Source organism: Panulirus ornatus, chromosome 23, assembly GCF_036320965.1.
Source record: "Panulirus ornatus isolate Po-2019 chromosome 23, ASM3632096v1, whole genome shotgun sequence".
Lineage (NCBI taxonomy): Eukaryota > Metazoa > Arthropoda > Malacostraca > Decapoda > Palinuridae > Panulirus > Panulirus ornatus.
In genome coordinates, this window is record NC_092246.1 from 21,040,604 (window position 1) to 21,067,885 (window position 27,282).

At 43.2% G+C, this 27,282-nt stretch overlaps 1 protein-coding gene across 2 annotated transcripts in view; it reads right to left on the reverse strand.

Annotated features, from left to right (window-relative positions):
* HERC2 (E3 ubiquitin-protein ligase HERC2) overlaps positions 1-27,282 on the reverse strand; it is a 278,100-nt gene that overhangs the window by 6,169 nt on the left and 244,649 nt on the right. For both annotated transcript variants that reach the window (XM_071676734.1, XM_071676733.1), the window contains 2 exons: positions 18,596-18,786; positions 863-1,026 (listed from right to left, as the gene is read on the reverse strand). In XM_071676734.1, coding sequence (XP_071532835.1) covers positions 863-1,026; positions 18,596-18,786 — 355 coding nt within the window. The remainder of the gene's footprint in view (positions 1-862; positions 1,027-18,595; positions 18,787-27,282) is intronic.

The window sequence follows — 27,282 nt, forward strand, 5'->3', positions numbered from 1 at the left end:
TTTGAGCGATAGGGGCCTGAATGTATAAGAGGGTGTAAGGCGTGCATGGAATAGAGTGAATTGGAATTGGGGTCGACGTGCCATCAATGGACTGAACCAGGGCATGCAAAATGTCCAGGGTAAACGATGGAAAGGTCTGTGGGGCCTGGATGTGGATAGGGAGGTAGCTGTGGTTTTGGTGCATTACACATAACAGCCAGAGAATGAGTGTGAGCAGATATGGCTTTTCTTCATCTGTTTCCTGTTGCTACCTTGTTGATACTGGGGGCGGTGAATCAGGTGTGGGGGAAGAGAAGGAAATGTATATATTATCTTTTTTCTTTTCCTTCATGGATTTGTGCTGTTTCTTGTGGAGCAGGGTGGCATTGGTGAAACACGAAAAGTTCCCAAGTGCACTTTGGTGTAATAATCACATCATCAGGGGAGACACACGAGAGAAATATAAGTCAGTTGATATACATCGAAGAGACGAAGCTAGGACGCCATTTGGTAAACATGTTATATTTCTCTCTTGTGTCTCCCCTGATGATGTGATTATTACACCAAAGTGCACTTGGGAACTTTTCGTGTTTCATTTTCCCTGTGGACTCATAGGAATATCTTGGTCCCACGCAAAATTGTGATCCTTTCCAACATACCTATAAATATGTAAAAAAAAAAAAAAAAGTTCATCACACATTCACCTAAACCTGTATAAAAAAGGTTACACATGAATTTGAGTTCTTTTTCCTTGCATGAATTTATCACAAATTAAAACTTGCCATAGTCATAAACAACCTTGTTAAAATTATGTAGTCACCCCAGTGTCGGTGGAAAATAAATTTTGATATTTATGAACATGTGACATTGAGACTGGCTTCACCTTTGTATGTTGCAACACTCTTGAGAAGATTAAGGGGAATGTCAGGGGAGCCACACACCATTGTCTCCAACTCATATGGTGTGAATAAGGACAGCAATGGTACAGGAATAACCCTAGCCATTCCAAACCTTACGGCTGAAACTTGGGCATCAAATTCATGTAATCTGCAAAGGTGGTAAGCATATTATCAGTTTAATTCACTAAACAAATATATATCATAATTATGGTCACTTCATTATCAATAAATGGAGATTAAATATAATTGGAAATTCCTACTTAAGTCAAATTCTAACCTGAATCCTTATTCCTGTAAAGGAAAGAGTTATATAAGATTAATTCAGTCTTAAACTCAAAACCAATGGGGATACAATAGTCTCTTGAGAAGAGAACCCATTTGGTTAAATGGTCAGGATGCAGAAATATACACAAAAAATTCTTACAATACATTTAGGTCTGTTGCTTCATCATGCAAGGCATATTACCCATCTTAATGGTAATCTTTGAGTTCAGGACACACTTTCTGGACTCTCTTTCTTGTTTCATCTGTTTCCTGGTGCTACCTGGCTGATGCAGGAAGCGGCAATCACATATAATAAATAAAGTATATAAATTTTTTATTATACTTAATTGCTGTTTCCTGCATCAGCGAGGTAGTGTCCATTCACACAAATATACATACATATACATATCAACTTATATACATATTCATACTTGCTTGCTTTCATCCATTCCTGGCACTGCACCATCCCACAGGAAACAGCATTGCTACCCCCAGCTTCAGTGAGGTAGCACCAGGAAAACAGATAAAAAAGGCCACATTCATTCACATTCGGTCTCTAGCTGCCATGTGTAATGCACTGAAACCACAGCTCCCTATCCACATCCAGGCCCCACAGACCTTTCCATAGTTTACCCCAGACGTTTCACATACCCTGGTTCAGTCCATTGACAGCATGTCGACCCCGATATACCACATCGTTCCAATTCACTCTATTCCTTGCACGCCTCTCACCCTCCCGCATATTTAGGCCTAAATCGCTCAAAATCTTTTTTACTTCATCCTTCTACCTCCAATTTGGTCTCCTGCTTCTTGTTCCCTTCACCTTTGACATATAAACCCTCTTTGTCAATCTTTCCTCACTCACTCTCCACATATCCAGACCATTTCAACACACCCTCCTCTGCTCTCTCAAAAACACTTTTTATTTCTACACATCTCTCTTACCCTTTCATTACTTAATCAAACCACCTAACACCACATATTGTCTTCAAACATTTCATTTCCAATACATCCACCCTTATCCGTACAACCTTATAACCATATAACCTTATAACCATATAACATTGTTAGAACTACTGTTCCTTTAAACACCCATTTTTGCTCTCAGAGATAACATTCTCTCCTTCCACACATTCTTCATCACTCCCACGCCCACCCTGTGACTCACTTCTGCTTTTATGGTTCCATTCGCTGCTAAGTCCAAGCCCAGATATCTAAAACACTTCACTTCTATTCTGTTTCTTCCCACATATATTCTCCATTTTCTGTATTAGCAAGGTAGCACCAAGAACAGACAACTGATCCTCAGAGGAAAAAATCCTCACAGCCCACATGACTTCCTTCTTTTGGAAAAGTGAAACAGGAGGGGAGGATTTCCAGCCCCCCACTCTCATCCTGTACAGTTCCCTTTTACGAAATGTATTATGTTTCACCCATTACCACTCCAGAATTTTCTCTTTGCATTCTGTTATATCAAATCTCTCATACACCTGCTCATTTCTGTTTTCATTCCATCTAGTCATACCACATGCTCCTCTCAAATAGCTCATTTTCACAGTCCATAACTCTTTGTGATTCACTCCATGTCCATGTTTGGGCATAGGTTCAGGAACAGGAGGACTATGCTGTCCCTTAATCCTGTCTTCACTTTGATATGTACTCCTATACTCTTCCATATCACCAAACTTACCCAAGAGTCTTTCTCCAGTACCTACAACACAGTTTAGCACACTTTCTTTCACTCTAATAGGTTTGGACAATCTATACATTCACTCTGTTTCCTTTCAAACACCATTAATTTACTTTTTACATGCATTTACTTTCAGTTGCCTGTACTTGCACAAACAAAACACACAACCTTCTGCATCTCCTCATGACTTGGCAAATACAGTATCATTTGCAAACAGACTTGTAATTAGCCACCATACCTCACAACCAAACTATATCTGCACTGCTTTTATCTCGTTTTAATTTGATTTTTGTTACTCTCATGTGATAGCCTTGGAGCATGCCAATGAATCAAATTAGCACCATTTTCTCCAAACAAATGGAAAGCACTTGTACCCTATTTTACCCCAAAATCTGATTTAGAAAAAAGTAAAGTGATGGCCTCAGGTGTGTGACATTTTGCCAATGTAGGTTTGCGGCAGGGGTGTGTGATGTCTCCATGGTGGTTTAATTTGTTTATGGATGGGGTTGTTAGGGAGGTAAATGCAAGAGTTTTGGAAAGAGGGGCAAGTATGAAGTCTGTTGGGGATGAGAGAGCTTGGGAAGTGAGTCAGTTGTTGTTCGCTGATGATACAGCGCTGGTGGCTGATTCATGTGAGAAACTGCAGAAGCTGGTGACTGAGTTTGGAAAAGTGTGTGGAAGAAGAAAGTTAAGAGTAAATGTGAATAAGAGCAAGGTTATTAGGTACAGTAGGGTTGAGGGACAAGTCAATTGGGAGGTGAGTTTGAATGGAGAAAAACTGGAGGAAGTGAAGTGTTTTAGATATCTGGGAGTGGATCTGGCAGCGGATGGAACCATGGAAGCGGAAGTGTATAATAGGGTGGGGGAGGGGGCGAAAATCCTGGGGGCCTTGAAGAATGTGTGGAAGTCGAGAACATTATCTCGGAAAGCAAAAATGGGTATGTTTGAAGGAATAGTGGTTCCAACAATGTTGTATGGTTGCGAGGCATGGGCTATGGATAGAGTTGTGCGCAGGAGGATGGATGTGCTGGAAATGAGATGTTTGAGGACAATGTGTGGTGTGAGGTGGTTTGATCGAGTGAGTAACGTAAGGGTAAGAGAGATGTGTGGAAATATAAAGAGCGTGGTTGAGAGAGCAGAAGAGGGTGTTTTGAAGTGGTTTGGGCACATGGAGAGGATGAGTGAGGAAAGATTGACCAAGAGGATATATGTGTCGGAGGTGGAGGGAACAAGGAGAAGAGGGAGACCAAATTGGAGGTGGAAAGATGGAGTGAAAAGGATTTTGTGTGATCGGGGCCTGAACATGCAGGAGGGTGAAAGGAGGGCAAGGAATAGAGTGAATTGGAGCGATGTGGTATACCGGGGTTGACGTGCTGTCAGTGGATTGAAGCAAGGCATGTGAAGCGTCTGGGGTAAACCATGGAAAGCTGTGTAGGTATGTATATTTGCGTGTGTGGACGTATGTATATGCATGTGTGTGGGGGGGGGGGGTTGGGCCATTTCTTTCGTCTGTTTCCTTGCGCTACCTCGCAAACGCGGGAGACAGCGACAAAGTATAATAAAAAAAATAATAACTCAACATGTACTGTTTTTTTTTACCCTCAAAATTTGATAAAAAAAATAAACATAGCCTCAGGGTATGTTGGTGTGTGAAATTTTGTCAATGTCTCAACAAATGGCAGCACATGGACTGTTTTTTACCCCTAAATTTGGTGATCAAAAAAGTAAACGTGATCGCATCAGGGCATGTTGGTGTGTGAAATTTTGCCAATTTCTCTCAGTTCTATTTTTTTTAACCCCAAAATTTGGTGTGTGTGAAATTTTGCTAATATCTCAACAAATGGCAGCACATGTACTGTTTTTTACTCCTAAATTTGATCAAAAAAGTAAACTTATGTGATAGCCTCAGAGAATGTTGGTGTGTGAAATTTTGCCACTATTTCAACAAATGGCAGCAAATGTACAATTCTTTTAACCCTACCCTGGGACATGTTGGGGTGAAATTTCATCATTGTCTCTCAACACATGGCAGCACATATACTTTTTTCACTTTGCCATTTGGTGGTAGAGAAGTTAGACTTTTATCATGGCATTGGTGCATAATAGTATGTGAATTTCATGCTATTGTCCCCTAAAGATGAGAGCACATGTACTTTATTGTACTTTCTCCGTTTGTGTACATTTCAGAAATATAGGATTATTTTAGACACATAGGTAGGTATTCCATGAGTATTAGGTATTACAGAGGTATAAGTTTGTTGAGTATTCCTGGTAAATTATATGGGAGGGTATTGATTGAGAGGGTGAAGGCATGTACAGAGCATCAGATTGGGGAAGAGCAGTGTGGTTTCAGAAGTGGTAGAGGATGTGTGGATCAGGTGTTTGCTTTGAAGAATGTATGTGAGAAATACTTAGAAAAGCAAATGGATTTGTATGTAGCATTTATGGATCTGGAGAAGGCATATGATAGAGTTGATAGAGATGCTCTGTGGAAGGTATTAAGAATATATGGTGTTGGAGGAAAGTTGTTAGAAGCAGTGAAAAGTTTTTATCGAGGATGTAAGGCATGTGTACGTGTAGGAAGAGAGGAAAGTGATTGGTTCTCAGTGAATGTAGGTTTGCGGCAGGGGTGTGTGATGTCTCCATGGTTGTTTAATTTGTTTATGGATGGGGTTGTTAGGGAGGTAAATGCAAGAGTTTTGGAAAGAGGGGCAAGTATGAAGTCTGTTGGGGATGAGAGAGCTTGGGAAGTGAGTCAGTTGTTGTTCGCTGATGATACAGCGCTGGTGGCTGATTCATGTGAGAAACTGCAGAAGCTGGTGACTGAGTTTGGAAAAGTGTGTGGAAGAAGAAAGTTAAGAGTAAATGTGAATAAGAGCAAGGTTATTAGGTACAGTAGGGTTGAGGGACAAGTCAATTGGGAGGTGAGTTTGAATGGAGAAAAACTGGAGGAAGTGAAGTGTTTTAGATATCTGGGAGTGGATCTGGCAGCGGATGGAACCATGGAAGCGGAAGTGTATAATAGGGTGGGGGAGGGGGCGAAAATCCTGGGGGCCTTGAAGAATGTGTGGAAGTCGAGAACATTATCTCGGAAAGCAAAAATGGGTATGTTTGAAGGAATAGTGGTTCCAACAATGTTGTATGGTTGCGAGGCATGGGCTATGGATAGAGTTGTGCGCAGGAGGATGGATGTGCTGGAAATGAGATGTTTGAGGACAATGTGTGGTGTGAGGTGGTTTGATCGAGTGAGTAACGTAAGGGTAAGAGAGATGTGTGGAAATATAAAGAGCGTGGTTGAGAGAGCAGAAGAGGGTGTTTTGAAGTGGTTTGGGCACATGGAGAGGATGAGTGAGGAAAGATTGACCAAGAGGATATATGTGTCGGAGGTGGAGGGAACAAGGAGAAGAGGGAGACCAAATTGGAGGTGGAAAGATGGAGTGAAAAGGATTTTGTGTGATCGGGGCCTGAACATGCAGGAGGGTGAAAGGAGGGCAAGGAATAGAGTGAATTGGAGCGATGTGGTATACCGGGGTTGACGTGCTGTCAGTGGATTGAAGCAAGGCATGTGAAGCGTCTGGGGTAAACCATGGAAAGCTGTGTAGGTATGTATATTTGCGTGTGTGGACGTATGTATATGCATGTGTGTGGGGGGGGGGGGTTGGGCCATTTCTTTCGTCTGTTTCCTTGCGCTACCTCGCAAACGCGGGAGACAGCGACAAAGTATAATAAAAAAAATAATAACTCAACATGTACTGTTTTTTTTATCCTCAAAATTTGATAAAAAAAAATAAACATAGCCTCAGGGTATGTTGGTGTGTGAAATTTTGTCAATGTCTCAACAAATGGCAGCACATGGACTGTTTTTTACCCCTAAATTTGGTGATCAAAAAAGTAAACGTGATCGCATCAGGGCATGTTGGTGTGTGAAATTTTGCCAATTTCTCTGTTCTATTTTTTTTAACCCCAAAATTTGGTGTGTGTGAAATTTTGCTAATATCTCAACAAATGGCAGCACATGTACTGTTTTTTACTCCTAAATTTGATCAAAAAAGTAAACTTATGTGATAGCCTCAGAGAATGTTGGTGTGTGAAATTTTGCCACTATCTCAACAAATGGCAGCAAATGTACAATTCTTTTAACCCTACCCTGGGACATGTTGGGGTGAAATTTCATCATTGTCTCTCAACACATGGCAGCACATATACTTTTTTCACTTTGCCATTTGGTGGTAGAGAAGTTAGACTTTTATCATGGCATTGGTGCATAATAGTATGTGAATTTCATGCTATTGTCCCCTAAAGATGAGAGCACATGTACTTTATTGTACTTTCTCCGTTTGTGTACATTTCAGAAATATAGGATTATTTTAGACACATAGGTAGGTATTCCATGAGTATTAGGTATTACAGAGGTATAAGTTTGTTGAGTATTCCTGGTAAATTATATGGGAGGGTATTGATTGAGAGGGTGAAGGCATGTACAGAGCATCAGATTGGGGAAGAGCAGTGTGGTTTCAGAAGTGGTAGAGGATGTGTGGATCAGGTGTTTGCTTTGAAGAATGTATGTGAGAAATACTTAGAAAAGCAAATGGATTTGTATGTAGCATTTATGGATCTGGAGAAGGCATATGATAGAGTTGATAGAGATGCTCTGTGGAAGGTATTAAGAATATATGGTGTTGGAGGAAAGTTGTTAGAAGCAGTGAAAAGTTTTTATCGAGGATGTAAGGCATGTGTACGTGTAGGAAGAGAGGAAAGTGATTGGTTCTCAGTAAATGTAGGTTTGCAGCAGGGGTGTGTGATGTCTCCATGGTTGTTTAATTTGATTATGGATGGGGTTGTTAGGGAGGTAAATGCAAGAGTTTTGGAAAGAGGGGCAAGTATGAAGTCTGTTGGGGATGAGAGAGCTTGGGAAGTGAGTCAGTTGTTGTTCGCTGATGATACAGCGCTGGTGGCTGATTCATGTGAGAAACTGCAGAAGCTGGTGACTGAGTTTGGAAAAGTGTGTGGAAGAAGAAAGTTAAGAGTAAATGTGAATAAGAGCAAGGTTATTAGGTACAGTAGGGTTGAGGGTCAAGTCAATTGGGAGGTGAGTTTGAATGGAGAAAAACTGGAGGAAGTGAAGTGTTTTAGATATCTGGGAGTGGATCTGGCAGCGGATGGAACCATGGAAGCGGAAGTGGATCATAGGGTGGGGGAGGGGGTGAAAATCCTGGGGGCCTTGAAGAATGTGTGGAAGTCGAGAACATTATCTCGGAAAGCAAAAATGGGTATGTTTCAAATTGAAGGAATAGTGGTTCCAACAATGTTGTGTGGTTGCGAGGCGTGGGCTATGGATAGAGTTGTGCGCAGGAGGATGGATGTGCTGGAAATGAGATGTTTGAGGACAATGTGTGGTGTGAGGTGGTTTGATCGAGTGAGTAACGTAAGGGTAAGAGAGATGTGTGGAAATAAAAAGAGCGTGGTTGAGAGAGCAGAAGAGGGTGTTTTGAAGTGGTTTGGGCACATGGAGAGGATGAGTGAGGAAAGATTGACCAAGAGGATATATGTGTCGGAGGTGGAGGGAACAAGGAGAAGAGGGAGACCAAATTGGAGGTGGAAAGATGGAGTGAAAAAGATTTTGTGTGATCGGGGCCTGAACATGCAGGAGGGTGAAAGGAGGGCAAGGAATAGAGTGAATTGGAGCGATGTGGTATACCGGGGTTGACGTGCTGTCAGGGGATTGAAGCAAGGCATGTGAAGCGTCTGGGGTAAACCATGGAAAGCTGTGTAGGTATGTATATTTGCGTGTGTGGACGTATGTATATACATGTGTATGGGGGGGGGGTTGGGCCATTTCTTTCGTCTGTTTCCTTGCGCTACCTCGCAAACGCGGGAGACAGCGACAAAGTATAATAAATAATAATAATAAGGTAGGTATAGCAAGGGGTTAAATATACAATAATTTAGTCATTGATTTGCGTAGCATTATTTTTCATGAACCTCACACCTTTGAAATTAAAAACAGCCAGTTTATCTGTTATGTAGTGTTACTGTAACATTAATGGTATTCATCCACCTTATTGGATATTTTATCAGGTATAGAAATGGTTACTTGATTTTTTTAAATAATCAATCCAGGAAACTGAGTGAAAGGGTCCTAGCCCAAATCAAGGTGTTACCTATAAACAGTTTCCATGCAAAGAAATTACAACTGGCTCATTTTGTCTCAGCTGTAGTCCTCTTAATGAAAGCCAGAGGGATATGGCTCCTTTTTTATAACTTTTTTCAGCACTAGAAGAGCAGCAGCTCTGTTACTGAAAGAGGGCAAATATATAGGTGTGTAAGCGAAGTTCACTAGATTTTATGGTGAAATATTTAAGAACAAAAACAAGACTATTTTTTTCTTGCTATTACCAAGAGTGTGGGTGAATGGAAAGACTGGGATTGTGAAGTATGCATGGGTATGTGTAAATATGAAGTTTATGACGTAAGGATAAAATGAAGCTTTTCTAGAAACTTAATGACTGTATAAACGGTTCTGAGAATGAGAGAAATACTGTTGTGTTGGGTGATATATGAAAGTGGGATGTGGTGAAATTGGTGAGGTAATGGGTAAATGGAGAGTACTTGAAGTAAATGGGAATGGAGGTCTTGTGGATATTTATGATGAGGTTTTATTCCTTGCAAACACCTTTTTTCAGTACAAGATGGTCCACAGATATACATGAATGAGGAATGATGGAAGAGAAAAGAAAAAGGCATTGATTGATTATGTGGCACTGGATGAAAGACTGAGAAAGGCTGTGCTAGATATTATAGTTATGAAAGGATTCTTTGGAGACTGACCATTTCACATTTGTTGTGGGGATGAGAATCAAGGAGAAGTGGAGGTATGGCATAAGGAAGAATAGAGGTAACACTGTTGACAAGCAAGAAGATGAATCAGAAAAAATGCAGGGAGGAGTATGAGAAGTACATAGCTGAAAGCTTTGATGGAAGTGCAGTGAATTTAGGGATGCAGTCTTGTGTGAATGGTGTTTAAAATCATAAGAAATATTATTAAAGGCTGTATAATTAGTGTTTGGATACAAGACCATGAGATATAGGAATAAAATTGGCAAAGCACTGGTGGATGGAAGAGATTAGAAATGCTGAGAGAAGAAAAAAAGACATGGTAGAATGCTTGACAGGAATGCAAAAGAAGTTTAGCAAAGAGGGAGGGAAGAATATAAAAATGAAAGTGGGATGCGAAGAAACTGACAGGGGAAGCAAAGAAAAAGTACATGCAGATTTTGGAAGAAAGTTAAGTGAAAAGTTTCAGAATAATTAATGAAGTACATGAGACTTACTGTAGGTCAGTTGAAATGTGCTTCGAATTTTATGAAGCAAATCACCTCTGCTAGAAGGGAGCTTTCACATGCCCACCTCTCCCACCCTACGCTCTGTAGCGTCTTGTGGCTTACATATTTTTAGCAGTGCGAAATTTTCAGTTACTTTCATGTGGTTGGTCGTACTCTTTAAAGTCTGGTGGCGTGAAGCGGCAAAGCGTATCTCATGTGAAAGCTCCCTTCTAGCAGAGGTGATTTGCTTCATAAAATTCGAAGCACATTTCAACTGACCTACAGTAAGTCTCATGTACTTCATTAATTTTACATCAGCAAATCACACCTCTGCTAGAGGTCGCTTTCCCATGAAGTTTTGAAGCCATGTGGGTGTCATACTGTAGACATGTAGAGAGGAGAAATGATACAAGCAGTAACCAACTGCAATATAGTAAGAAATTTACATAGCCATGGACCAGGTGACAAGAGACAACATCTCCTATGCAAACAAAATGAACAGACTATTGAAGGACAGCATCTTGGAAAGGATTGTGACTCCGGACAATCTCCTTGTCATAAAACTTGGCAAAAGTGGCAGCCCTGGACCACCCAGCCCTTGCCATGATGTGTCAAATCGGTAGAGCCATGGCTTTGGCTTTCGATGCAGCTGCAGGCCGAACACTGCCCGCTGAATATTGGCTGGAGTCTATGCCCGACAGAGAAAGCACTGTTCGAATCCATCTTGCAACAGTGTCCCTCGCTACATGCTTGTGGGGCTTGATAAAACTTAGGAGTAACTTCCCATTCTCCTGATGTGCAGAATTTCTGAACTCCTCTGTCCTAGCAATATACATTTTCAGGGTTTCACACACACACACTCTAATGTCAGTAGAATATACTTTAAAGGTCACAAACCGCACACTGAACTTTGGCCTGCACTGTTTAATAGTTTCCCCTAACCAAACACAAAAGAAGCCTGCCCAAAACTAATATTCTTCAGCAACAAACAATGCAAAGTTTGTATTCTGGCAGCCTGCGTAAGTGCCATCAACATCACAAGCTTCAGTGTTAAATCCTTTAAAGAGAGGGAGGACAAAGGATTTATGGCACGCAGATGCTGTAGCATCTGCTGAACATCCCAAGTTCTTGTATACCTAGGGACAGACGGCCGCAAGTTAAAAACTCCCTTTAAGAACCTGGTGACAAGAGGATGGCTGCCTGCACTGCAACCATCCACAGTAATCCCCAGGGAGGAGAGTGCACCCCTGGCAGTGTTGATTGAAGTATATCTAACACCTATGTGGAAAGTGACAGACAGAAAAGTCACAATATTAGTTACAGTGGGAGCAAAGGGATCGATGTTCCGGCTACCACAAAACTGTAACCACCTGTCAATATGTGGCTGGTACTGCCTCGCAGTCGCAGGTCTCCAGGAGGCAAGGATGATGTCCGTACCTGCCTGAGAATTGCCCGTCTCGCAGACGTTGCCGGATAAGAGGCAAGCCATCAGTCGGGTGTGTCGGAGAATGGGGTGTTCCTCCGTCAATGGGTGACGCAAGACATGTGCCCCCCTCGGAATCAGCCGTGGTTCCTTGACCAGCAAAGTGAGTAGAGTCCCCATCCAGGGCTGGGACGGCCAGAGAGGCAATACCATCCACCCCTTCGCTGACTCTGCTCGAATTTTCTGTAGGCACCTGGCAATCAGTGCAAAGGGTGGGAAAAGGTAGAGCAGTTCAAACTGATACCAGCAGATAGAAAAGGCATCAAAATGTTCTGCATCTGGGTCAGGTTTCCAGGAGCAGAAACGAGTCACTTGAGCATTCAGTCTAGAAGCAAAGAGATCAATGCTTGGAACCCCAAATACTTCAGAGAGGGCCCTAAAGAGTTCTTCATTCAATTTCCACTCATGCCTGTCATTGAATGTCCGAGATGCAGCGTCTGCCATGAGATTGACTTTACCCGGTACATGAGAGCAGGTAAGCCAGATATCATTCACCGCACACCACTCCAAAAGGTCACGGCAAATGTCATTACACAGTGAGGACCGTGTGCCGCCCATTTCATTGACATAGGTCACCACTGTCCTGTTATCACAAAACACCCGAACATGTCCTTTGAGAAGAGATGCAAATGAGCGCACTACCAGGGAGATGGCTTTGAGTTCCTTTGCATTAATGTGCAAGGCAGATTCTGATAATGACCATCTCCCATTAACTTTTTGTTGATTGAGGTGGCCACCCCAACCTAAATTTGATGCATCAGTATACAGATCCAATTCTGTACCCTTCCGAAAAATCTGTCTGGTTTGCAATGCAATGTGAGATACCCACCAAAGCAAGTCCAATCTCATCTCGTGAGTGACCACCATCCACTTGTCAAAGTTACCTTTTGCGACTCTTAACACAGCAATCTTAGCACATTCTAACTGCCTGTAATGCAGTTTCCCCATCTCTGCTGCTGGAACGGCTGCAACTAATAGCCCAACAACTCTGGCCACATTCCGAATTTTGGCTCTGTCACTATGTAACAATTCCTCACAGCATTGTAGTATCGTGTGTATCCTACGATCAGGTAATGTTACTGTCATAGTCTCAGAATCTATAATGTTCCCCAAATACTCCAAGCGCTTAGTGGGGACCAAGACAGATTTGCTTTCGTTAATACAGAAACGTAACTTCTTGAGCAAGTCAACAGTGGCACGCACACTCTCACAACATCCATCAAAAGTGCAGTGACAAATAAGAGTATCATCAATGAAACTCGTGATGATATGTCCCTTCTCTCTAAGGACAGCAAAAACAGGTTTCATTAATTTAGTGAACAGACGGGGACCATCCGCAACCCCATTAGGGAGACACATGAATTGATAAATTTTTCCTTGCCACTTGAAACACAGAAAGTGTTGTTGCTCCTCAGCTATCTTAACAGAATGATAGGCGTGCCGCAAATCGACAGAGGCCATGAAGACACCGCTGTTAACAAGACGAACCGCCTGCTCAAAATTTTCCATCTTAAAGTGTTTGTACTCTAAAAATTTATTAAATTTTTCCAGGTTAAGGATCATCCTAAACCCACCATCCTTCTTCCGTCTGAAGAAAATAGGGGAAAGAATCTGCCCCTCCTGTCTCTGGGTCTTGTTAACCCCCAGACTCAAAAGCTGTACAATTAAACACATACTCAACTTCTTCAGCAAATAAAGGACCAATGTTAGCAACATCAATATCTAAATGGCAATGCTGAACAATATCTAAAATATTTGGATCACTGGTAATAGCATGCCACTCATGTACAAAATAGTGAAGTCTGCCAGCTTGAAAAGGGTGACTCATCTCAGTTACTACTGGGGATTGTGACCCCGGCCTCGGGAGTTTTTTGTCTCAGGACCCTGCCATGAGAAGGATTGCCGGTGCTCACTCCGGGGACCATGTGTGCGTAGGCCATATGGATGAAACCTGGCCATAAAACCCCTGTATGGCAGTCTCCCAGAAGAGCCCCTAAATTTGCCAGGACCAAACTTCGAGGTAGAGAGCAGTTTCCTTGGAGCAATCTTACTCCTTAACTTTTCAGACTCCTCAATGTGCTTGGCTGAGAGTGAGACATCATTCCCAAACAGAAGACGAGTCATGGGCACCTTGTCTGGACAGAGGTGAGCATACTTGTGGTTAATTTCGCGCTTGATGATGAACCGGCGAGCCAGATTATTCTTGTGATTAGCATGACCCAGGAGTGCCAGGGCACCATTAAGCATGCCCACTTGCAAGTTGCAATCCACGGGTGCTAAGGCATGACAGTTATCTAGGGCTCTTGGCTGCAGCATCCTCCAAAATCTCCTTATACTCCTCCTCTCGCAAGCCGTGAGCAAATACATGGTTAACCATATCGGCAACATGCTGGTCAATGCCATCAGACACCTCATCCACAGGACCGTAAGCCCTGGCGCACTGCAGGAGAACACTGTCAGGCCACCCGTCATTCAGAGAGACACAATCATCACTGGAAAGGTAATGCTCAGCTGGAGTAAAGCCCGAAAAACCCATGAGTGAGCGCGAGGGAGGCACCACCTGGCTAGAAAGGCCAATGTTTACATCGGCGGCCGCTGCTGCGTCATCAGCCCCCCGACTGGGGCCTAAGTTCCTTTTCTCCTTCAGTTTCTCCACATCACCACGTAAAGCAGCCAAAGCATCCATCACCATGTTCCAGGGCGGTGCAGATGCCTCATCCCGTGAGGTAGAAGGCAAGGAACGTGTGTGCTGGGAAGCAGAGTCACCGCCATCACCAGTGACGTGACCATGGGGCCTACTGTTACTGCCCTGAAGAGCCTCCCGTTGAGAAGGGCTGCTCCTGGAGCTAGTCCTATGCGAGGAGCCTTTCCTCACATGCCTGGCATGTTCAGAATCGCCCTCCTTACTCGACCTCCATATGCCCAGGCATCCGACATGGTGGCGGCGATAGCAAGGCGGCGGTGCAGGTCAGTGTGAGAGTCGTCAACTCCACAAGTGCATCATCAACGCACTTCTCTCCCCGCTCCTTAACGGATCACGGGTGGTGTTGCAGCCAGCCCCAAACTGGGTGACAGGCTGTAGCAAAGCCTTTCCACTCCAGAGGGATCACGGGAAGAAGGCTGCCAAGCTCGCAGCTGCAGAAAACCGTCTGGACGGCGTGAAGGAAGCACAGCAACTGGTGGCGTGAAGCGGCAAAGCGTATCTCATGGGAAAGCAACCTCTAGCAGAGGTGTGATTTGCTGACGTAAAATTAGAAACTGTACCAGAAGGAGGTGAAAAAGGAGAGAGTTGGTTGGATGTAAGAGTGGCAATGTTAATGAGTAAGGAAGGGAGTTGCTGAATCAAAAGGAGGAAATGAAAGGAAGATGGAAAGAGTATTTTGAAGAACTGATGAATATGTTACATGCATGGGAATGGAGGATGGAAGGAAAAGGATACAAGTGCAAGGGACTATAGCAAAAATGGAGGGCAATAATGAGGCTAAAGGTAGGAAAGGCACAACCCTATCTATATCCCATTGTCAGAACCCCTATTCCTTTAAACATACTCATTTTTGCTCCGAGATAACATTCTCGCCTTCCACACATTCTTCAATGCTCCTAGAACCTTCGCCCTCTCCCCCACCCTGTGATTCACTTCCACTTCCATGGTTCCATCCGCTGCTAAATCCACTCCCAAATATCCAAAACACTTCACTTCCTCCAGTTTTTCTCCATTCAAACTTACCTCCCAATTGACTTGTCCCTCCACCCTACTGAACCTAATAACCTTGCTCTTATTCACATTTACTCTCAGCTTTCTTCTTTCACACACTTTACCAAACTCAGTCACCAGCTTCTGCAATTTCTCACCCAAATCAGCCACCAGCACTGTATCATCAGCGAACAATAACTGACTCACTTCCCCATCCCTCTCATCCACAACAGACTGCATACTTGCCCCTCTCTCCAAAACTCTTGCATTCACCTCCCTAACAACTCCATCCATAAGCAAATTAAACCAACATGGAGACATCACGCACCCCTGCTGCAAACCGAGTGACGAGAGAGGAGAGCAAAACTAGGGAAAAGGAGTACAAAGACAGAGTGTGGTGGTGAGATATGGTAGCTAATGGCAAGCCTGTTTATGGATGATACTGTGTTGTTTGCTGAGAGTGAAGAGCAAGTTGCAGAGGGTTGTAAGGTGTTTTACTATGTGTGTATGCAGTTTAAGGTAGATGCAAGTAAAAGTAAAGTAATAAAGTTTGAAAGGAGAGGAGAGAGTAGTATAGGGTAGAAGAGTCATTGAGTCCCATAACAGAATAATGAAGGGTAGAGGTGTAAGGAAGTGAAGAGAGGATTAAGGGACAGCATATTCCTCCCAACCCTGATATATGCAGCCAAAACATGGACATGAAATGCATGTAGGTTAAGAATCCAAGCTGTGGAAATGCTCTATTTCAGAGCATGTGGTGTGACGAGATGGACTGAAGAAAGAAATGAAGGGGTGTATGAGAGATGTGGTATGGAACTGGAGGACGTAAAGTGTTTTAAATATCTGGGAGTGGATCTGGCAGCGGATGAAACCATGGAAGCGGAAGTGAATCATAGGGTGGGGGAGGGGGCGAAAATCCTGGGAGCCTTGAAGAATGTGTGGAAGTCGAGAACATTATCTCAGAAAGCAAAAATGGGTATGCTTGAAGGAATAGTGGTTCCAACAATGTTGTATGGTTGTGAGGCGTGGGCTATGGATAGAGTTGTGCGCAGGAGGGTGGATGTGCTGGAAATGAGATGTTTGAGGACAATGTGCGGTGTGAGGTGGTTTGATCGAGTAAGTAATGTAAGGGTAAGAGAGATGTGTGGAAATAAAAAGAGCGTGGTTGAGAGAGCAGAAGAGGGTGTTTTGAAATGGTTTGGGCACATGGAGAGAATGAGTGAGGAAAGATTGACCAAGAGGATATATGTGTCGGAGGTGGAGGGAACGAGGAGAAGTGGGAGACCAAATTGGAGGTGGAAAGATGGAGTGAAAAAGATTTTGAGTGATCGGGGCCTGAACATGCAGGAGGGTGAAAGGAGGGCAAGGAATAGAGTGAATTGGATCGATGTAGTATACCAGGGTCGACGTGCTGTCAGTGGATTGAATCAGGGCATGTGAAGTGTCTGGGGTAAACCATGGAAAGTTGTGTGGCCTGGATGTGGAAAGGGAGCTGTGGTTTCGGGCATTATTGCGTGGCAGCTAGAGACTGAGTGTGAACGAATGGGGCCTTTGTTGTCTTTTCCTAGTGCTACCTCGCACACATGAGGGGGGAGGGGGAAGGTATTCCATGTGTGGCGAGGTGGCGATGGGAGTGAATGGGGGCAGACAGTGTGAATTGTGTGCATGGGTATATATGTATGTGTCTATGTATGTATATATATATATGTGTACAATGAGATGTATAGGTATGTATATTTGCGTGTGTGGATGTGTGTGTGTGTATACATTGTGTATGGGGGTGGGTTGGGCCATTTCTTTTGTCTGTTTCCTTGCGCTACCTCGCAAACGCGGGAGACAGCGACAAAGCAAAATAAAATAATATATAAATAAATAATATCATTATTATTTTGCTTTGTCACTGTCTCCCGCGTTAGTGAGGTAGCCCAAGGAAACAGATGAAAGAATGGCCCAACCCACCCACATTACACATGTATATACATACACGTCCACATATGCAAATATACATACCTATACATCTCAACGTATATATATATATATATATATATATATATATATATATATATATATATATATATATATATATATATCCCTGGGGATAGGGGAGAAAGAATACGTCCCACGTATTCCCTGCGTGTCGTAGAAGGCGACTAAAAGGGGAGGGAGCGGGTGGCTGGAAATCCTCCCCTCTCATTTTTTTTTGATTTTCCAAAACAAGGAACAGAGAAGGGGGCCAGGTGAGGATTTTCCCTCTAAGGCCCAGTCCTCTGTTCTTAACGCTACCTCGCAAACGCGGGAAATGGCGAATAGTATGAAAAAAAAAAAAAAAAAAATATATATATATATATATATATATATATATATATATATATATATATACACACACAGATATATACATATATACACATGTACATAATTCATACTGTCTGCCTTTATTCATTCCCATCGCCACCTCGCCACACATGGAATAACAACCCCCTCCCTCCTCATGTGTGCGAGGTAGCACTAAGAAAGACAACAAAGGCCCCATTCGTTCACACTCAGTCTCTAGCTGTCATGTAATAATGCACCGAAACCACAGCTCCCTTTCCACATCCAGGCCCCACAGAACTTTCCATGGTTTACACCAGACACTTCACATGCCCTGGTTCAATCCATTGACAGCACGTTGACCCCAGTATACCACATCGTTCCAATTCACTCTATACCTTGCACGCCTTCCACCCTCCTGCATGTTCAGGCCCTGATCGCTCAAAATCTTTTTCACTTCATCTTTCCACCTCCAATTTGGTCTCTCACTTCTCCTCATTCCCACCACCTCTGACACATATATCCTCTTGGTCAACCTTTCCTCACTCATTCTCTCCATGTGACCAAACCATTTCAAAACACCCTCTTCTGCTCTCTCAACCACACACTTTTTGTTACCCTATTATTACTTACTCGACAAAACCACTTCACACCACATATTGTCCTCAAACATCTCATTTCCAGCACATCCACCCTCCTGCACACAACTCTATCCATAGCCTACACCTCGCAACCATACAACAGTGTTGGAACCAGTATTCCTTTAAACATACCCATTTTTGCTTTCCGAGATAATGTTCTCGACTTCCACATGTTCTTCAAGGCTCCCAGAATTTTCGCCCCCTCCCCCACCCTATGATTCACTTCCGCTTCCATGGTTCCATCCGCTGCCAAATCCACTCCCAGATATCATTAAACTTATATGCTGTGTAATTAAAATTCAATTTTCCTGACCTGTAATTGAGTGCCAGACGAACATATTCATGCCTATTGGCCATTGTGATCCTTGTGTGCCGAGGAGAGAGTGGGACATCATGGCTAGCAGCTGAAGTGGTTGTAAAGGGTAAGTCAAGGCTGCTGAAGGTCTTTTCATCACCCTCCATTTGCTGAACACACATCAGTCCAGGAACATAATGGCGGTCAACCTGCATGTGAATGACATAAAGGTAATGAGAGAGGGAGTTAACCTCTACAATAAATATTGGTGATTATACAAGTTTAAGCTAAAAGGTGAGAGCATGTGGTGTTATGAGTGAGGGGTCTGAAAGATATGTGGAAGTGTGTCAAAGCTGTGTCATGTTGCCATAGTTATCAATGTTTTCTTAAGTTGGGCATCACATGAGATGAAAGTGTGGTGGGGATGACTGAGGTGTAGTACTTAACCATTTCAGAGCAAATAATTTCCATATGCTAGTTAACCCAAGTGCATTATAAAAATAAAATCTAACATTCCCACACATTAGTGAGGTAACATCAGGAAGAGATGAGGAAAGGCCACAATCGTTCACATCCATTCTCTGGATGTCATGTAAATGCACCAAAACCACAGCTCCCTGCCCACAACCAGGCTCCACATGGTTTCCTCTAGCCACTTCACATGTCCTAGTTCAGTCCACTGACAGCAAGTCGCCCAATGTACACCACATCGTTCTAATCACTCTATCCTATGCTTATCTTCACCTTCCTGCATGCTCAGTCCCTAACCCTTCAAAACATTTTTCACTTCATTCTTCCATCTCCAGTTTGGTCTCCACCTTCTTTTCCCCTTCACTTCTTACACATATATCCCCTTTGTAAACCTCTCCTCACTCATTCTATCCATATGTTCACACCATTCAAGCACCCCCTCTTCCACTCTGACCCATTCTTATTACCACACCTTTCTATAACCCATTTTTTACATCACATACTATCCTTAAACATTTCATTACCAACACACCCACAGAACATTGTTTACCTTCAAACATACCCACTTTTGGCCACCCAGATAATGACCTCTCTTTCTGCACATTCCTTGATGTTCCTAGAACCTTTGCCCCCTCATCCACCCTATGACTCACTTCTGCTTCTAAGGTTCCATTCACTGCCATGTCCACTCCCAGGTATTTGAAACACTTCACTCCCAATTTTCTCCATTCAAACTCAGACCCCAAATAACCTGCTCCTGTGCCCTGCTGGACCTAATATGCTTGCTTTTCTTCTCATCTACAGTCAAGTTCCTCCTTTCACATGCTTTCCCAAACTCAGCAACCAAAAATGCAGTATCTCAGTGGAATCTGCCACTAGTGCTGTACCAGCAAACAAATGACTCACATTCCAGACCTCCTTTCACCCCCTACAGACTGCACACGCACCCTTCTCTCCAAAACTCTTACATTTACCTCCCTCACCACATCATCCATAAAGAAGTTAAACAGCCTTAAATGTTCTTAGAACATCACATTGGCCTACAGTTGGACAAAATCCTATTTTACTTTTCCAAAAGAAGAAACAAAGAAAGGGACCCATTGAGAACTTTGCCCTCTGTCCCTTACGCTACCTCGCTAATGCAGGAAATGTCAAATATGAATGAATATATATATATATATTTTTTTTTTTTTTTTTTTTTTTTTTTTTTTTTATACTTTGTCGCTGTCTCCCGCGTTTGCGAGGTAGCGCAAGGAAACAGACGAAAGAAATGGCCCAACCCCCCCCCCCATACACATGTACATACACACGTCCACACACGCAAATATTCATACCTACACAGCTTTCCATGGTTTACCCCAGACGCTTCACATGCCTTGATTCAATCCACTGACAGCACGTCAACCCCTGTATACCACATCGCTCCAATTCACTCTATTCCTTGCCCTCCTTTCACCCTCCTGCATGTTCAGGCCCCGATCACACAAAATCCTTTTCACTCCATCTTTCCACCTCCAATTTGGTCTCCCTCTTCTCCTCGTTCCCTCCACCTCCGACACATATATCCTCTTGGTCAATCTTTCCTCACTCATTCTCTCCATGTGCCCAAACCACTTCAAAACACCCTCTTCTGCTCTCTCAACCACGCTCTTTTTATTTCCACACATCTCTCTTACCCTTACGTTACTTACTCGATCAAACCACCTCACACCACACATTGTCCTCAAACATCTCATTTCCAGCACATCCATCCTCCTACGCACAACTCTATCCATAGCCCACGCCTCGCAACCATACAACATTGTTGGAACTACTATTCCTTCAAACATACCCATTTTTGCTTTCCGGGATAATGTTCTCGACTTCCACACATTTTTCAAGGCTCCCAAAATTTTCGCCCCCTCCCCCACCCTATGATCCACTTCCGCTTCCATGGTTCCATCCGCTGACAGATCCACTCCCAGATATCTAAAACACTTCACTTCCTCCAGCCTCTCACCATTCAAACTCACCTCCCAATTGACTTGACCCTCAACCCTACTGTACCTAATAACCTTGCTCTTATTGACATTTACTCTTAACTTTCTTCTTCCACACACTTTACCAAACTCCGTCACCAGCTTCTGCAGTTTCTCACATGAATCCGCCACCAGCGCTGTATCATCAGCGAACAACAACTGACTCACTTCCCAAGCTCTCTCATCCCCAACAGACTTCATACTTGCCCCTCTTTCCAAAACTCTTGCATTTACCTCCCTAACAACCCCATCCATAAACAAATTAAACAACCATGGAGACATCACACACCCCTGCCGCAAACCTACATTCACTGAGAACCAATCACTTTCCTCTCTTCCTACACGTACACATGCCTTACATCCTCGATAAAAACTTTTCACTGCTTCTAACAACTTTCCTCCCACACCATATATTCTTAATACCTTCCACAGAGCATCTCTATCAACTCTATCATATGCCTTCTCCAGATCCATAAATGCTACATACAAATCCATTTGCTTTTCTAAGTATTTCTCACATACATTCTTCAAAGCAAACACCTGATCCACACATCCTCTACCACTTCTGAAACCACACTGCTCTTCCCCAATCTGATGCTCTGTACATGCCTTCACCCTCTCAATCAATACCCTCCCATATAATTTACCAGGAATACTCAACAAACTTATACCTCTGTAATTTGAGCACTCACTCTTATCCCCTTTGCCTTTGTACAATGGCACTATGCAAGCATTCCGCCAATCCTCAGGCACCTCACCATGAGTCATACATACATTAAATAACCTTACCAACCAGTCAACAATACAGTCACCCCCTTTTTTAATAAATTCCACTGCAATACCATCCAAACCTGCTGCCTTGCCGGCTTTCATCTTCCGCAAAGCTTTTACTACCTCTTCTCTGTTTACCAAATCATTTTCCCTAACCCTCTCACTTTGCACACCACCTCGACCCAAACACCCTATATCTGCCACTCTGTCATCAGACACATTCAACAAACCTTCAAAATACTCATTCCAGTGGTGAAATTGATGAGAACTGCTATTGACGTTTGTGTGAATAAATTGTACATTTCCTTTTCCATAGCCAGAGGTTGAACCATTATGTGACGTTCATTTTTTCATTCATTTCAAGCTAAAAGTTTGTTTTCTAAATTGTTTCTTACATTTTTCATATGTATATATATGTATGTGTGTGTGTGTGTGTGTGTGTGTGTGCGTGTGTGTTTATATATGTATATTATCCCTGGGGATAGGGGTGAAAGAATACTTCCCACGTATTCCTCGCGTGTCGTAGAAAGCGACTAGAGGGGACGGGAGCGGGGGGCCGGAAATCCTCCCCTCCTTGTATTAACTTTCTAAAATGGGAAACAGAAGAAGGAGTCACGCGGGGAGTGCTCATCCTCCTCGAAGGCTCAGAGTGGGGTGCCTAAATGTGTGTGGATGTAACCAAGATGTGAAAAAAGGAGAGATAGGTAGTATGTTTGAGGAAAGGAACCTGGATGTTTTGGCTCTGAGTGAAACGAAGCTCAAGGGTAAAGGGGAAGAGTGGTTTGGAAATGTCTGGGGAGTGAAGTCAGGGGTTAGTGAGAGGACAAGAGCAAGGGAAGGAGTAGCAATACTCCTGAAACAGGAGTTGTGGGAGTATGTCATAGAATGTAAGAAAGTAAATTCTCGATTAATATGGGTAAAACTGAAAGTTGATGGAGAGAGGTGGGTGATTATTGGTGCATATGCACCTGGGCATGAGAAGAAAGATCATGAGAGGCAAGTGTTTTGGGAACAGCTAAATGAGTGTGTTAGCGGTTTTGATGCACGAGACCGGGTTATAGTGATGGGTGATTTGAATGCAAAGGTGAGTAATGTGGCAGTTGAGGGAATAATTGGTATGCATGGGGTGTTCAGTGTTGTAAATGGAAATGGTGAAGAGCTTGTAGATTTATGTGCTGAAAAAGGACTGATGATCGGGAATACCTGGTTTAAAAAGCGAGATATACATAAGTATACTTATGTAAGTAGGAGAGATGGCCAGAGAGCGTTATTGGATTACGTGTTAATGGACAGGCGTGCGAAAGAGAGACTTCTGGATGTCAATGTGCTGAGAGGTGCAACTGGAGGGATGTCTGATCATTATCTTGTGGAGGCTAAGGTGAAGATTAGTATGGGTTTTCAGAAAAGAAGAGTGAATGTTGGGGTGAAGAAGGTGGTGAGAGTAAGTGAGCTTGGGAAGGAGACCTGTGTGAAGAAGTATCAAGAGAGACTGTGTACAGAATGGAAAAAGGTGAGAACAATGGAAGTAAGGGGAGTGGGGGAGGAATGGGATGTATTTAGGGAATCAGTGATGGATTGCGCAAAAGATGCTTGTGGCATGAGAAGAGTGGGAGGTGGGCTGTTTAGAAAGGGTAGTGAGTGGTGGGATGAAGAAGTAAGAGTATTAGTGAAAGAGAAGAGAGAGGCATTTGGACGATTTTTGCAGGGAAAAAATGCAATTGAGTGGGAGAAGTATAAAAGAAAGAGACAGGAGGTCAAGAGAAAGGTGCAAGAGGTGAAAAAAAGGGCAAATGAGAGTTGGGGTGAGAGACTATCAGTAAATTTTAGGGAGAATAAAAAGATGTTCTGGAAGGAGGTAAATAGGGTGCGTAAGACAAGGGAGCAAATGGGAACTTCAGTGAAGGGCGTAAATGGGGAGGTGATAACAAGTAGTGGTGATGTGAGAAGGAGATGGAATATATATATATATATATATATATATGTCTCCCGCGTTTGCGAGGTAGCGCAAGGAAACAGATGAAAGAAATGGCCCAACCCCCCCCCATACACATGTATATACATACGTCCACACATGCAAATATACATACCTACACAGCTTTCCATGGTTTACCCCAGACGCTTCACATGCCTTGATTCAATCCACTGACAGCACGTCAACCCCGGTATACCACATCGCTCCAATTCACTCTATTCCTTGCCCTCCTTTCACCCTCCTGCATGTTCAGGCCCCGATCACACAAAATCTTTTTCACTCCATCTTTCCACCTCCAATTTGGTCTCCCTCTTCTCCTCGTTCCCTCCACCTCCGACACATATATCCTCTTGGTCAATCTTTCCTCACTCATTCTCTCCATGTGCCCAAACCACTTCAAAACACCCTCTTCTGCTCTCTCAACCACGCTCTTTTTATTTCCACACATCTCTCTTACCCTTACGTTACTTACTCGATCAAACCACCTCACACCACACATTGTCCTCAAACATCTCATTTCCAGCACATCCATCCTCCTGCGCACAACTCTATCCATAGCCCACGCCTCGCAACCATACAACATTGTTGGAACCACTATTCCTTCAAACATACCCATTTTTGCTTTCCGAGATAATGTTCTCGACTTCCACACATTCTTCAAGGCCCCCAGAATTTTCGCCCCCTCCCCCACCCTATGATCCACTTCTGCTTCCATGGTTCCATCCGCTGCCAGATCCACTCCCAGATATCTAAAACACTTCACTTCCTCCAGTTTTTCTCCATTCAAACTCACCTCCCAATTGACTTGACCCTCAACCCTACTGTACCTAATAACCTTGCTCTTATTCACATTTACTCTTAACTTTCTTCTTCCACACACTTTACCAAACTCAGTCACCAGCTTCTGCAGTTTCTCACATGAATCAGCCACCAGCGCTGTATCATCAGCGAACAACAACTGACTCACTTCCCAAGCTCTCTCATCCCCAACGGACTTCATACTTGCCCCTCTTTCCAAAACTCTTGCATTTACCTCCCTAACAACCCCATCCATAAACAAATTAAACAACCATGGAGACATCACACACCCCTGCCGCAAACCTACATTCACTGAGAACCAATCACTTTCCTCTCTTCCTACACGTACACATGCCTTACATCCTCGATAAAAACTTTTCACTGCTTCTAACAACTTTCCTCCCACACCATATATTCTTAATACCTTCCACAGAGCATCTCTATCAACTCTATCATATGCCTTCTCCAGATCCATAAATGCTACATACAAATCCATTTGCTTTCCTAAGTATTTCTCACATACATTCTTCAAAGCAAACACCTGATCCACACATCCTCTACCACTTCTGAAACCACACTGCTCTTCCCCAATCTGATGTGTGGAAATAAAAAGAGCGTGGTTGAGAGAGCAGAAGAGGGTGTTTTGAAGTGGTTTGGGCACATGGAGAGAATGAGTGAGGAAAGATTGACCAAGAGGATATATGTGTCGGAGGTGGAGGGAACGAGGAGAAGAGGGAGACCAAATTGGAGGTGGAAAGATGGAGTGAAAAAGATTTTGTGTGATCGGGGCCTGAACATGCAGGAGGGTGAAAGGAGGGCAAGGAATAGAGTGAATTGGAGCGATGTGGTATACCGGGGTTGACGTGCTGTCAGTGGATGTATCAAGGCATGTGAAGCGTCTGGGGTAAACCATGGAAAGCTGTGTAGGTATGTATATTTGCGTGTGTGGACGTATGTATATACATGTGTATGGGGGGGGTTGGGCCATTTCTTTCGTCTGTTTCCTTGCGCTACCTCGCAAACGCGGGAGACAGCGACAAAGTATAATATAATATAAAATAATAAAATATATATATATATATCTCTTTCTTTCTTTCATACTATTCGCCATTTCCTGCGATAGCGAGGTAGCGTTAAGAACAGAGGACTGGGCCTTTGAGGGAATATCCTCACCTGACCCCCTTCTCTGTTCCCTCTTTTGGGGAAAAAAAAAAAAAAAAACGAGGGGGGAGGATTTCCAGCCCCCCGCTCCCTTCTCTTTTAGTCGCCTTCTACGACTCGCAGGGAATACGTGGGAAGTATTCTTTCTCCCCTATCCCCAGGGGATATATATATATATATATATATATATATATATATATATATATATATATGCATGCATAGTGCCATTGTACAAAGCCAAAGGGGATAAAGTGAGTGTCCAAACTACAGAGGCATAAGTCTGTTGAGTAATCCTGGGAAACCATATGGGAAGGTATTGATTGAAAGGGTGAAGGCATGTACAGAGCATCAGATTGGGCAAGAGCAGTGAGGTTTCAGAAGCGAAAGAGGATGTGTCAATCAGGTGTTTGCTTTGAAGAATGTATGTGAGAAATAGAAAAATAGACGGATTTGTATGTAGCATTTATGGATATGGAGAAGGCAAATGATAGGGTTGACAGAGATGCTTTGTGAAAGGTCTTAAGAGTATATGGTGTGGGAGGTAAGTTGCTAGAATCAGTGAAAAGTTTTTACCAAGGATGTAAGGAGAGTGGCTGGTTCCCAGTAAATGGTCTATGGCAAGGGTGTGTGATGGCCCCATGGTTGTTTGTTTATGGATGGGGTGGTTAGGGAGGCAAATGCAAGAGTTTTGGAGAGAGGGGTGAGTATGCAGTCTGTTTGGGATGAGAAGGCTTGAGAAGTGAGTCGGTTATTGTTCTCTGATGATAAAGCTCTGGTGGCTGATTTGAAAGAAAAACTGCAAAAATTGGTGACTGGGTTTGGAAAAGAGCATGAAAGGAGAAAGTTGAGAGTAAATGTGAATAAGAGCAAGGTTATTAGGTTCAGTAGGGTGGAGGGACAAGTTAAATGGAATGTAAGTTTGAATGGAGAAATGTTGGAGGAAGTGAAGTATTTTAGATATCTGGGAGTGGACTTAGCAGTAGATGAAACCATGGAAGCGGAAGTTAGTAACTGGGAGGGGGCGAGGGTTCTGGGAGCGTTGAAGAATGTGTGGAAGGCGAGAAAGTTATCTCGGACAGCAAAAATGGGTATGTTTGAAGGAATAGTGGTTCCAACAATGTTATATGGTTGTGAGGCATGGGATATAGATAGGGTTGTGTGGAGAAGGGTGGATGTGTTGAAAATGAGATGTTTAAGGATAATATGTGGTGTGAAGTGGCTTGATCGTGTAAGTGATGAAAGGATAAGAGAGATGTGTGGCAATAAAAAGAGTGTGGTTGAAAGAGCAGAAGAGGGTGTTTTGAAATGGTTTGGTCACATGGAGAGAATGAGTGAGGAAAGATTGACAAAGAGGATATATGTGTCAGAGGAGGAGGGAATGAGGAGAAGTTGGAGACCAAATTGGAGGTGGAAGGATGGAGTGAAAAAGATTTTTTTTTTTTTTCCCCAAAAGAAGGAACAGAGAATTAGGCCAGGTGAGGGTATTCCCTCAAAGGCCCAGTCCTCTGTTCTTA